Raw genomic sequence first — 14,878 nt, forward strand, 5'->3', positions numbered from 1 at the left:
GGGTTTCCATGAGTTCGTACTTTGGCGATAATAAACTTCCTCCATATCCATAAACACGTTTTCTTTTAACTAGAACTTTTTCTTTTGGTAATGCATCATAATTTTTGAAAAACAAATTTATAAATAAAAGTAATACCACTTTTATTCCGAAAAATACTCCTAACTTTTCGAAGTTTCGAGGAAAGAACTTGGTTCAGTTTCATAGTCAATCTAGGTAAATGTAGAATTTAGAATTGAACGCCTTTTTTTCAGGAAGTCAATAGTTACAGATTTACAACATGTTTTCACCACTGTATTTACTTTGAATGCACTAAAGCATTTTGCGAGAAAGTACAAGTTTTACAGACGACACACCAGCGTATAGATATCCCCATATATAGAGTGTTTCACAAAGGGTGGTAAAACCGAAGTACAGTGGGCTACAAGGGACACCCCCTAATCAAGTTATGATTGGAGTGTTTTGTATAACCCCTGAAACTGAAAGAATGCTCGAATTTAATTAAGGAACCATCCTTAAAACGCTCAAATCATGGTTTAGGGTAAAATGCCATATAAGTTACATATTCAATTCAAAAATAACCCATACAACCCATTGTAATTATGTGCTACCACTGTTTTTGAAACACCCGGCGTTTCTACCCAGATTCACTACGAAACAGTATTCCCTTCTTTTGAGTAAAAGTTGTTAAAAAAATCCAAGATATTATTCAAAATTATCTTATCGTTTTTGGAAAACCCTCGCGGACGACAAAGTAAAAATTCTTAGAAAAGATTGCACGGTCTTGGTAACGCAGATGGTGCGGTGCTAGTGTGCCCAGTCTCTTAAAAATTTTATCTTCCTCTTCCCTTTTTTCGGAGCGGGAGAAAGGCGAAAAGCTAGGCGAGAATCTTTTGGCTCGACTATTAAAGACTAATTAGTCGAGGTTATAAAAGAAAGGACAGCCTGAGGAGAAACGAGCCGGGCCAGAACGGGGGAGAATTAGAAAACTAAACAAAGTTAAAGCGCAAAAAGGAAATACCATATATTGTATGTACGTACGTATGTATGGTGCAAGGCGTAGTGGGGATCACAGTCTTTTTCAACTAAGGGCATCGAAGCTTCAGGCAGGAAAGGAAGGATGTTTTCCTTTTATATTAAGGAAAAGCCCCAAGCGAAATTGCGCCGCCAAGATTCCTTCTCCGACGTCTCTCTGTTTCGCTATCAACACAGAGTTTTTAGAGAAATGGTTTGGCTATTTTAAGTGATTATAATTTTGGTCCGAAACATTTCATGGTTTATGCGAAAAATTCGCAGCTTTTCTATCTAATTTTTGACAATCAATATCTCAGACCATCTTCAGGTGTTTACCAGAGTCGTCAGTCGAACTAATTACGTTTAATCAGCATTAATCGATAACTAATATCTGAAACTCTGTGAATAACTTTCCATTCCTGACTTAACCCTGACTTTCTATGAATAATTTTAAATTCCTGACTTATCCCTGACTTTCTACGAATAATTTTAAATTCCTGACTTAACCCTGACTTTCTACGAATAATTTTAAATTCCCGACTTATCCCCGACTTTCTACGAATAATTTTAAGTTCCCGACTTATCCCCGACTTTCTACGAAAAATTTTAAATTCCCGACTTATCCCCGACTTTCTACGAATAATTTTAAATCCCCGACTTATCCCCGACTTTCTACGAATAATTTTAAATCCCCGACTTATCCCCGACTTTCTACGAATAATTTTAAATCCCCGACTTATCCCCGACTTTCTATGAATAATTTTAAATCCCCGACTTTCTATGAATAATTTTAAATCCCCGACTTTCTATGAATAATTTTAAATCCCCGACTTTCTATGAATAATTTTAAATCCCCGACTTTCTATGAATAATTTTAAATCCCCGACTTTCTATGAATAATTTTAAATCCCCGACTTTCTATGAATAATTTTAAATCCCCGACTTTTTATGAATAATTTTAAATCCCCGACTTTCTATGAATAATTTTAAATCCCCGACTTTCTATGAATAATTTTAAATCCCCGACTTTCTATGAATAATTTTAAATCCCCGACTTTCTATGAATAATTTTAAATCCCCGACTTTCTATGAATAATTTTAAATCCCCGACTTTCTATGAATAATTTTAAATCCCCGACTTTCTATGAATAATTTTAAATCCCCGACTTTCTATGAATAATTTTAAATCCCCGACTTTCTATGAATAATTTTAAATCCCCGACTTTCTATGAATAATTTTAAATCCCCGACTTTCTATGAATAATTTTAAATCCCCGACTTTCTATGAATAATTTTAAATCCCCGACTTTCTATGAATAATTTTAAATCCCCGACTTTCTATGAATAATTTTAAATCCCCGACTTTCTATGAATAATTTTAAATCCCCGACTTATCCCCGACTTTCTATGAATAATTTTAAATCCCCGACTTATCCCCGACTTTCTATGAATAATTTTAAATCCCCGACTTATCCCCGACTTTCTATGAATAATTTTAAATCCCCGACTTATCCCCGACTTTCTATGAATAATTTTAAATCCCCGACTTATCCCCGACTTTCTATGAATAATTTTAAATCCCCGACTTATCCCCGACTTTCTATGAATAATTTTAAATCCCCGACTTATCCCCGACTTTCTACGAATAATTTTAAGTCCCCGACTTTCTACGAATAATTTTAAATCCCCGACTTATCCCCGACTTTCTACGAATAATTTTAAATCCCCGACTTTCTATGAATAATTTTAAATCCCCGACTTTCTACGAATAATTTTAAATCCCCGACTTATCCCCGACTTTCTACGAATAATTTTAAGTCCCCGACTTTCTACGAATAATTTTAAATCCCCGACTTATCCCCGACTTTCTACGAATAATTTTAAATCCCCGACTTTCTATGAATAATTTTAAATCCCCGACTTTCTACGAATAATTTTAAATCCCCGACTTTCTATGAATAATTTTAAATCCCCGACTTTCTACGAATAATTTTAAATCCCCGACTTATCCCCGACTTTCTACGAATAATTTTAAATCCCCGACTTTCTACGAATAATTTTAAATCCCCGACTTAACCGTGACTTTCTACGAATAATTTTAAATCCCCGACTTAACCGTGACTTTCTACGAATAATTTTAAATCCCCGACTTAACCGTGACTTTCTACGAACAATTTTCAATTCCCGACTTAACCGTGACTATCTACGAATAATTTTCAATTCCCGACTTAACCGTGACTATCTACGAATAATTTTCAATTCCCGACTTAACCGTGACTATCTACGAATAATTTTCAATTCCCGACTTAACCGTGACTATCTACGAATAATTTTCAATTCCCGACTTAACCGTGACTATCTACGAATAATTTTCAATTCCCGACTTAACCGTGACTATCTACGAATAATTTTCAATTCCCGACTTAACCGTGACTATCTACGAATAATTTTCAATTCCCGACTTAACCGTGACTATCTACGAATAATTTGCAATTCCCGACTAAACCGTGACTATCTACGAATAATTTGCAATTCCTGACTTAACCGTTACTATCTACGGATAATTTTCAATTCCTGACTTAACCGTGACTATCTACGAATAATTTTCAATTCCTGACTTAACCGTGACTTTCTACGAATAGTTTTCAATTCCTGACTTATCCCTGACTTTTTATGAATAGTTTTCAATTCCTGACTTATCCCTGACATTCTACGAATAATTTTAAATTCCTGACGTATATATCCTTCATGATTTTAGTTCCAAACTCTAGATTCTTGAATAACTTCCTCAAATTTGTCTTTGGGCAACCATTCTTCAAATTGTCCTGTTCTTTGGCTATCAAACTCCTTCATCTCCGAATAGAATAACAACGTAAAGGATCTTCCCTAGCTCTTCCTCCCTCCATCCAGGCTGCGCCTCTTTCCTTTCGTAGCTATCTCTCTTTGCAAAGCGTGAATTTTGTATAATTGTCGTTGCTCGATGCTCGCCCTCGATTATGCCCATTTCAATAGCATTCGTAAATGATGGAGTAGCGTTTTCTCTCTTAAACGTTCAGAAAATTGTCTTTGGTTTGTATAGATTTTCGGAATGACAATGGCCATCAATTATCACAGAGAAAATCTCTTCGGGGCCGGCAGTAACCTTCGCCTTACTCGATTTAAGGATTGATATTCAAATCGCTTTACTATACTCCCCGTCCCTTGTCTTATACTGTCTTCCGAATTTCGCCACCCCTCCAAGGGTTTGACACGATCCTTTGCCTATGTAGTTTAGAAAGCTAGGCCTAGTACAGATGGAACCTAATTTGTACTTGGTGAACTCGCGTTGTTTGTTCGTTTAAATATCGAAGAAATGGAAATACGGACACTATCAAGATTCTATCTATATGATTTCTCGTTAAATCTGGTAGCAGTTACGAAGTTTTGTTGACAAAGACAAATAGGAATAGCGGAAAGAGTGACAGTAAGAAGGGTCTATAATCATAATTCCCTCTGAGCCAATGAAATACACTTGGGACCTTTACCAGATATTCCAAATCTAATCTATTATAATCCCTTTAAAGCAAATTAAAATATAAATTCTAAGGCATTCCCTTCCCAGATTGGTTCATTCAAAAGAAACCCAGTTGGTTAAATATTTTCCTCTTCTAGAGAAATTAACAAAAAGATAACTGGTAATATTAAAGTAGAGCGCACTCAAGACTTGGATGTATGTATTAACTAGCTGTTACCTGCGGCGTCGCTCGCGTATAATAGAACTTCCATCAAAATAATTTAAAGAATGGGTAGATTTTACTGATGACTAATATTTTTGTAGCACCCTAGGAGCGAAGGCACTCGGCGTTGCCCGTCAGCCCCTAGGGATGCTTTTTCATGCGGACATTATTCCACAAAGAAGGGTTTTTAAGTTATTGGCCTCCATTTAAAAATATGGCAACAAATTGAACCCAAAGACCATTCAGCCCGTCTATAGGTTAAAGGAAACCAGTGTACTAAATATTTGTGAAATCGGTTGAAACGCGCGGACTTTGTTGCATAGAGAAGATTGTTTACATTTCTGGGTGCCTTTTTTAAGATGGCGGCGTGTTGGAAAAATCTTTCTTAGTACGCGCCTACTACTTATGAGTAACGTTCCTGCAAGTTTTCAGCCATCTAGGGCAAAGCGGTTTGGGCTGGGCGTTGATTATCAGTCAGTCAGTCAATCAGGACTTTTGATTTATATAGATATAGATTGCACCCAATGTTTAGAACTGCCTAAACCTTATTGCGCGGACGTCTTGAAGAGATGCGTAGAAATCAAACTCGGTTTCACGGTCGGACCCTTAATTCTTAACCCTGGCATTAAATACCAACTATGTTTAGACTGGCCTAAATCCTTCAGCTAGCAACCATAATCCTACGAGAACCTGACCGAAAACGGTAATCCTGGATGTTAATAATCCTCGGGAGGTCTTATACTAACCGAACTTCCTTATACTATATAATCTCTGTACCCCAAAACTAATCCTTATCTGCTTATACAACTTCGACTATATCTAGACCCCAGAACACCATTAACACAGACCAGACCTCCGGCATCCAATCGGTAATCCGAGATGGGACACGTGACACTGTTTCTAATCAAAATATCTAAAACTCGAAATCATCGTTGCCGTAACCAGAAGTATAATGCTATAAGTATGACCAGGAATACGTAACTTTCCCTTTATCTTCAATCAAATATTGGTATGGGGTCTACGGTAGAGGATTCTTGCAGTAGAAGAAATTTATGTATTCCTGGTATGACACTCGCATTTCCATATCAGTTAATTTTTCCCTCGGATATTTTTCTTTTAAACATTTTAAGTCATACTTCTGTCTGTTACGTTATTTATGATGAAACTTGTAGCAGACGAACTTAATTTAATATTCAAGGCGTGTGAAAATGAGAAAATGACTATGTCTCTGGAAAATAAGTCAAAAATCAGACGCTGTATAATAACAATAATAATCCGCGCTTAATCTCCCCAATTCCAGTCTCCCCCGTCAAGCGTACGGGCTTGTATCTCTGGGCTACTTACTCACGATGGTCGGCTGGCTATACCACGTCCATCTTCCCAACCAAATCCATCCGACATGATATACAGAGCAACGAGTCGTCCACGATAGAAAGTATAACTGGGATACGCTTCGTAGAATACTTGGTTAAGCCATGAGTCTAATCATATACACCTTATTGGGGATGGGAAAACTGGGAAAGCGCTTTCAACACGAAAACTACCGGAAATCTATAACAAAATTCAAAACAAACCTACCTCCCCTGACTTTCACCAAACCAAGTTTAGACCCTATTGAAACCCAAACCAATCTTGCTCTAACCTAAAATAACCTTAACCATATCTTACTCATAACAAAACCTAACCGAAACCAAACCTTACAAGGATGTATATGCAATGTGTTACGATGGGACGGGCCTATATCAAGAGCATGCGTGAATTTTCTTGCGTTATCAGTACATTGGGAATAGGCATCACGTAAGTTTTAAAGATATGTTCCATATGTATGGCACTTTTATACTTCCTAATGCTGGAGACTTACTGAAAAAAAGTTCAAGAACGACATTCGAGAATTGAAGTCCTACACTCGGTGTTAATTTTGCAGTACTTCCGTCTTCCTATTTAGTCGGTCCTAAGCCTTTGACAGCGTCTCACCGGGTGTCACTTTAGGAGAATCTATGACGTTTCATCTACGTCACATCATGACAAGCTCTCAGCAAAGAGAATATACCAAGAGGAGCAGAAACTTTGTAAATAGGGACCGGCTCTGAATTTGGAGAAACTAGTTCCGGTTGTTCACGTGACCGTGTTGTCTGCTTAAAAATTACCTTTGTACGTAAATGGTCAACCCAGAGATCAACCCTTTGACACCACCAAAAATAAGCAGCCGACATAATGTAACCAATAAAAGACGTCGCTGCTTAGCCAATCAACAAAAACCGGATCTAGTTACTCTAAAACCGTGGCCGGGCTTTCCAAAAGCCTTGTGAAAGGCTCTTATTTCTGCTCCTCTTGGTATATTCTCTTTGCTCTCAGTAACCAGTAAGAAACTTATGAAACATATCTTATGAACTTATGACTCTTCCGTTGCAACTATTCGCCGAGTCTTTACACGCTTAGCGTCATGTGACACTGCCCAATCACTACTTCAGGGAATAGTAACGCTACTACTTCAAAATATAGTTCTTGATAAACCCCTACATTACCTTACACATGCACCATGGGTATCCCAAACCATTCTTTCTATAATCCTTAACCCTGAACAGAGCAATAGAAAGGAACGAACTCGGAAACGTTTCCCAGAGCAGTCATGCATGGACGACAAGCGGAATTATGTTCCGACTCCTCTTTAGGCATTATATTCTTTTAGGGGTTTGAGTTTTATTTTTTTTTTTCAAAGGAGCAAACACGCGCTGATCTGGCTCGCGCGTTCCGATTCTACAAATGACAAACTGCACGCGACGAGAACCCGAGCGCTCTTATCATATTTCAGTCCCCGTGACTTGACTTTACGTCAGGAAAACGCGCCACCACTAACGTTCTAACATCGTATCGAGTCAGTGCTTTCTAATCTTATATCACTATCCGTTTCGTTTAATTCAATTTGTAGCGAGTCGTACGTATTATTGAAAAAAAAAAGTAATAAAAATGATGTTACAGAACTGAAAACTCCGCCCCCACGTTTAAGTCAAATTACAAAATGGGAATGTGGATTTTATAAATTGGGAGAGCGCTTACAATTTTAAATTATATAATAACGGTATGCACGAGCGAGGGAATGGTTAAAGTTCTAGTATATCAAGGCCATTTAATTGCTAATTTGGTTGGGGGAAAAAAGGATTTCTTCTTTACTGGTCCTCTTAAGAAATACAAAGTCCGTGGAAATATTTAATTAAGCTAGACAGCATTTTTTTGCCACTATCATGGTTGCATTGCCCCTCGGTGCCGTGACTCGGAATATAACTTACGGACGAAAAAATACGCTATCCTTAAAGACCCATTCAGACTGTTCACATAGGTCAAGTCACTTTGCTCGCTTAATTAGACAGGTGTCAACGATTGAGTAAAAGATTCGCGGGTTTATACCTTGAAAATTTCGAGTTTCGTCAAGCGGTATCGAGATGGCACCACCTCGTTAGCGCCTTTTCTTTAGCCATAGCTTACTCGATCTTGCCTTACTCACGCGTGATTGAGTGAGCTATGCTTTATCAGACGCTGTAAGTTTTAGGATTATTGACGGGATTTGTGATTTTGGATTGGGCTATTTTAGTCTTGGTTCAAAAATCACCATTTTAAGTCGTCTGTTCTCGCGTCTGAACAGGGAAATGAACGTACCGACGCCTTCGAAACTAAATTAACCAGGCAACCGATGCAAACGTCAGATTTTACTTTAGTCTGGATGGGCATTTACTGTTAATGAAAAGTTTAGTTTTTTTTCTTTTGTTGGTCATAGTTGATTATAAATAGTTCTGTAACATTTTGTTTTGTTAATTTAGGAAGTAAATAACGTTGTCGTGCCGGTTTGTTTTGTGACTTATGTAAATTTAAAAAAAAAGATATGGGTTGGAAATATAGTATTTTGACTTCTCGTACGAGATTGCCATTGCAATTGCAAAAAGGTAGAATTTAAAAGGCGAAAAATACACCCAATGATTAACTAGATATTCGCGTGACAATCTGACATATTTTTGTTTCAACATTTTAAAAAGATTAAAGGGGATATGAAGTCCGGTAAATGGACGACGGTCCTTGACCTTTATCGTACCAAGAACCATATGGATGTATAAGTTTTGAAAAAGGTTGAATAGGTATCGTGGGTTATCGTGATCTTATTTTTGCCAATATGGCGTGATGTCATCTATAGCTACGCGACCATTTTGTGACCGCAGTCGCTTCTAACGAACAACTAACTACATCTTAATTAGTTTTAAAATTCGTTAAAGGATGTAGATTAATTAACGAGAACTTTCTTTAATTATTTAATTGTAATCAACATCCAAACCTTATCAACACGGGAAAACAAATACACATAAGTTATTATGCATCCGTTGCAAGTTAACTTTTAAGCTTTTGTGTATTTAATTATCGCAAAGGGTTAAATTATTAATTTCCATGCCTAATTAATGAAACAACGTATATGGGTTGCGTTATATTCGCTGTTTAATATGTAGTGTTATTCAACATTACTGAAACCGTATTAGAGTGGTACACGTTTGCTATAAATTTTATAGTTCAACACAGTTGCCTCAGATTTAAAATTATTTGCCTTTTGAATTACAATTTTAAAACTCCCTGACTCTCAATTTCAAAATACCTGATTGTCCTGCAGGTTTTCCAGTGCTAACCCTACCTAATCCGTTACCAAAAAAAAACCAGTGCAGTACAATCTCGTTATGAACACAGAGTAACAACAAACACAGCATACAATTAAACTAAAATTTTTGAATTAATTATAAAGTTGGGCAGTTTGGTAACAAATAAGTAATTAATAATTTCAAACCCTCAACTGGAACTATCACAAGTTCATTTTAAATTCACTAATTACCCATCATAGCTTACAGTAACAAAAATAACCTTAATTAATTTTCGTCAAACTCACCTGAACCGCAATCAGCCAAAGTCACCAATAGGGACAATGAAATGCCAAATGATAGCAACATCTTTCGTAAATCCATGTAATTATGACACCTTCGTCGTTTTGAACTTCCCGAACCCGTATATCTGGTCATTATTGTTGTACAGTAATATTGAACTTGGTTAAAATATTGTTCACTTTAGTTCTATAGATAGTACTGGTCAGTTAGTTATAAAGCATTGAAGGAAAACACGTTAGGTTAACGTCGACCATGTGGTGAAATATCAGTTTCATAGTTTTCCATTGAAGTATTTATTATGCTGAATAGTTAATATTGTGTTAGATCATTTCTTAACTCCTCTGAAAGGTTGTTTTAATAAATTTTTGTATTACGCGTAGATTTATTAAAACACGGTGAAAAACTTCCATTCTCCAAGAACCGAGGTTATATTTTTTCACTTGGTGATTTTAACCTCATCTACTACGTCAATATATTATATTCAAATGTTATGGTTGAATAGATACAGTGGTATTTAATCCCAATGAAATAGATTTTGGTAAACCTCTAGCTAACTCCGTAGCTAGCCAGCTCTCCAACGGAGCTTTAAGTTCGACGTTGTTTCAGGAAGGAGTAAGATTTTCCTTGACCGTGCAACGCGCTCTCCGAAGCTGAAGTACCAAGTGGACCGCCGCTGTCTATCTCTCTTTTAAAAGATGTCTATGGAGTTTGTGTGGCGGCGCTACGGTTTTCCAAAAGTTCTCTCCTCTCTCTCCTCCTGAGCCTCCGGTTTTCTCTCCGCAGCTCTCTCCGGATCTGTGTATCCAAGGGGAATTTAGGGTTTTCCACTATTTCCCTAAGTTTCTCTAGCTCGCGTTAAAGGAAGAAACGATAGACTATTCTCCATTTTCCACAGAATGTGTCATTATTAATGCAAAGAATAGATTCAACAGAGGGTAACTCTGGTTTTGATAATATCATGCAAAAATCACTAGACATTAAGAGGTTTTTGGTTATGGCCGCATACCTCGCGGTGAGATGTGGGATTATGCCTTTTACACCTCGCTATATTGACGTCAAAATTTCACGAACGTAACTCGAGATCTTCGCCCACATATCGTTTCGTTTCATTCGAATTCGTGCAACAATTGTCTTACTTCCCACGCACCTGAAGAGGTTATTCTGAATTATAAACTTCTGCGGTTGGTTGTGTCCATTGTTAACAATCTAAAATTACTAGACACAATTAACGGAGATTAACCTCGTTTATAAAAGTAATCAAGGCATAATCTCAACTTTTAGAAACAAAAATTATAATTTTAACAAACTAATTTTCCCGAGAAACGTTCAAAAAGAGCTAAATCGTTCCAAGAAAAGCCGTTAGTCTTCTTCGAATTTTGTGAACTTCTCTCGCTTCTAATTTGAAAGCCCATTTGCAATCAACTGAGAAAGGCACTTAGGAACAGGGCCGGAAATAAGAAAAATCTCTTATAGGACATGTGTCCAGTGACCCCCTATTTGACTGGAAAATTTATTGGACATTGTCCACTAGCGCGTGCATATAGTGTCGCATCTTCATAGCCAAGCTATCAAAACTTTGGAAAATTTATTGGTCAAAATGTCTAATAACCCACTTAGTTTTTAAAAAAATTATGAGACATTTTAAAATTTTATTGGACAGTGTCCAGTGTCCTGCGCTTATTTCCGGCCCTCCTCTAAACTATAGCGAAGCAGATTTAGCCCTTACGTTACCTTTGACCTACGCTTTTCTTGCTGTACTTCACACTGTTATTACTACTTGCCTCTTTGATCATCAAGTAACTCAGTGGTCGGTATTCAAGAGCGCCACATATTTTAATATTCGTAGGTTCATACTAGCGTAAAAACTAATATGGGATGAATTGACCCTTTGAGGTGAGGAATCAGAAATTTGTTCTTTCATTCGCCTACGGTATTTCCGGTGGCGATGTTGTCAAGCAGAAGGACCCGCCAAAGAGGCACGAACCCCCGTACAAAAGCCTGTTTCATTTAGTTTCCAACCACAATCTTCCTCGGTGAGTTTCACAGTGATGTCTAAAGTTGTAGTAGATTGCTTAGCGTTACCTTCTTTAAATACGTATGTTACGCAAGCGCTAAACAACGTTGGCGAGGAACCACTCCGGAAATGATGGGTATCTTTCTTCAAGGTCGAACTGAGAAGGATCTTATTGAAGACTTTGTCGGTTTTGATAACGAAATAGATGAGGAAACGGCGAGCCATCTCGGATCAGTCCAATGGAATTCGCTATTAATTTCCTTCTTCGTGCATATTATATTTTCATGAGGTATCAGCACTCTCCCAGTTTTCCTATCACCATATATGGTTTGAGTGGTCCCTCTTTTCTGCTATAGGTATCGAGTTACCAGAAAAACCATTATCTCATTTCACTTCTTGTTTCTGATTTTTGTCGTGTAAAAACAGCGGCGGCGGCGACTGTATCGAGTTGGGATATTCGTAGCTCGAGTCTTATCTGGTACGGTGCATGGGGGATAAGCTTACCGTCTATGCTTTTTGGTCCTTCTTCCGTTGAATGATTCATCGAGGCTACGAAACTGCCATTTTCTTTTTTTTTTTTTAGACTTGCCAAGCCTGATGTTGCGACGCTGTTTATAAAAGAAATTCGTGTTTCCTTCCTATGTTCACTTCCTCGGTATCTAAACACGGTATTCTTTGGGTATTTCCCCCTTTTCTTGTCTTTCGAAGCCGTTCGGCTTAAAGTCCACTTGTACTTGTTAAGGAACAGCGGAATGGTACAGGTATTGAATTGGTATGGGTTTTTAGGATATCGTAGAGTATGTTATCTATATGCGTGATGCGACAATGTCGCTGTCGTCGGTATAGCAACACTTGAAATAAGTTATTCGACTGATCTGCTATATCCTGAATGTATATGTAGTTCACGGACTAGGACTCTTACCGTTTACGGAAGGAGTCCAAGCTTCAGGTGTTACACGAGGCCTGACTCCGTGGGTGAGTCTAAAGGCAGGCCTCCTTGTGTAAATTGTATGAATCCTCCTAGTCTGTAAAGTATGTGTTAAAACGTGTTGTTCCTCACCACCGTATTCATTAATCACGTGACATAACAACGTCAAAGCGTGAGGGATTTCAGAATTAAAAAAACCAAGGCTTAACTAAGAAAAATTACACTACGAATTTCAGGGTTGTCACGTCCCTTGTAAGCCAAGTTGCCAGTCATTTGTGAGTGCAATACAACCTCTACCTAGAACCATAGCCCACTCGATCCGCGCTCACGAACGCTATAGCGCGAGCAGCGCAGCGTTCTGATGCGCGTAATCGAGTTGGCTATGCTAGAACAGACTGAAAAGTTTGTAGTTCTTTCAATTAAAATCATTCAGTTCCAAACCGGCTGTAGATGCTAGAGTCACAAATTAATGGCGAACCTGAAGCGCGGTCAAAGTTAAGAAACGGGGGAGGAAATTTCTCTAGAACGCCATCTGTACTCTAGTATCCTGACCACTATATTAAGAACCTTTTAGCCAACTTATTATTATTGAGAAGGGGGTAGCCGGGTCCCACGTCGTGGCGTTACCGACATCTTCCCGATTGACTCTCTTAGAACTCTTCTGCTGGTGAATCGGGAATGGGAACGAAACGATTCCCTTCAGTATACAAGCGATTTCGATAAAACGAAAGAGATTTCCTTCGCCTCAACCCCACGCCCACGTTTTATCCAAAAATGTTTATCGATACAAAACGGGGAAAAGAGTCGAGAGTAAAATAGAGTAGGCCTCTTTTCTTATGTTTGTTTTACCACCAACAACCTTCTCCCCAAGTTTTTCCACTCCAGTAGAAAAGACAGTGAAAAATAAAATATTTGGGAATGTTTAGGAACATGTTTAGTCAACCGTGGTAAGGCAAAATCTGGTTAAATTTTATATTTTTTTACTTACATGTGAAGTCTTTTGGGAAATTTATTTGCTTTGCGGATTTCAGTTATGTTCCATATGAGAACCTCTGGTGAGCCTTCATGTTTTGACTAACTTATTTTTTACCTGATCTTCTTTGAAATATCAACCAATCAGAGATCACTTTCCTTTAATATTACCATAAGTTCATGGGATATGTTCCTTAAGTATTTCACTGGTTACTGAGAGCTTGTCATGAAGTGACGTAGGTCAGATTCTCGTAAAGCGACGCCTAGTGAAGCATTGTCAAAGGCTTAGTACAGACTAATAGGAAGATTGATTGCAAAACCGAGTGTAGCCAATTCTCGCGTCGTTCTCAGTAGGTCTCTAGCATTACGAAGTAGTGTCATACTTATGGACCATATTTTATAAACTTATGATATTACCAGTTGTCTGTTTTCAATCTCTCTAAAATATGTCAATATTTAGTCAATTCGGTTTGTTCAAATGAATGAATTGAGGCATTGATCTAGTAAGGGAGTGCCTTGGAAAATATATTTTAATTTGCTTCAAGTAGATTATAATAGATTTCGATAGTGCAAACTTAAACACGTGTCTCTGCCCTTACGGCACACTTTCCTTTAGAACTGTTCTTTCTATTCTCATTTGCTCTTATTTAACCCTCTAAATAAAATTTAAAATATTAATTTTAATGAGTATGAAGTAAAGCTCTCATAAATTTAATTGTTAAAAAGCCAAAAACCGTACCGTGTTTTTGTAAGTTCTTGGTAAAATACGCTTGAATGATTTTGTTCGAAAAGTAAAAAAAGAAAAGAGATCGGAGTATCTGCCCGATATAAAGAGAGAATCTAGGGATCAGAACTCACGAATATTTTACGCGGTCTATTGGTTCGAACCGGTGTTTTCCGAGAAGCTATACAAACCCACGCTCTTGCTCCTTCCACCATTCATCCTTCAAGACAATCCGAGGGGCTCATCACTAAGTTAGCAAGTAGTATACCTGTTCTAAAAGGATTAGGAGTAACCTTTCGCACTTCTGAAAGTATTTTCAACCAAATCATCGGTACCTTAGATCGATTAATATGGTTAGTCTCACTGAACGCACTATAGCATTCTGGAGGGATTACGAGTAATCTTTCGTATTTTCAAATTGAAACCAATATGCTCATCGTTTAGTATGGTTAGTCGCACTGAACGAACGTTAGCATTGTAAAGGGGGGCGAGTAACCTTTAAAGGCTATATCTTTCGCACTCTTTAAAATAATTTCAAATTCAAACCAATATACTCATCGGTTAGTATGGTTGGTCGCACTGAACGAACGTTAGCATTC

At 37.7% G+C, this 14,878-nt stretch overlaps 1 protein-coding gene across 3 annotated transcripts in view; it reads right to left on the bottom strand.

The window, feature by feature from the left end:
* Positions 1 to 10,496, bottom strand: part of LOC149625180 (lachesin-like) — a 164,973-nt gene extending 154,477 nt beyond the window's left edge. For 2 of the 3 annotated variants that reach the window (XM_089851953.1, XM_089851951.1), the window contains exon 1: positions 9,647 to 10,496. In XM_089851953.1, coding sequence (XP_089708079.1) covers positions 9,647 to 9,776 — 130 coding nt within the window. In that variant the 5' untranslated portion in view covers positions 9,777 to 10,496. The remainder of the gene's footprint in view (positions 1 to 9,646) is intronic. The other variant, XM_089851952.1, reaches the window with a different exon arrangement.
* Positions 10,497 to 14,878: the final 4,382 nt, after the last annotated feature.

This window comes from Phalangium opilio, unplaced genomic scaffold (assembly GCF_054372755.1).
Source record: "Phalangium opilio isolate 3A_F unplaced genomic scaffold, DU_Popi_V2 ptg000105l_1, whole genome shotgun sequence".
In the NCBI taxonomy this organism is placed as follows: Eukaryota; Metazoa; Arthropoda; class Arachnida; order Opiliones; family Phalangiidae; genus Phalangium; species Phalangium opilio.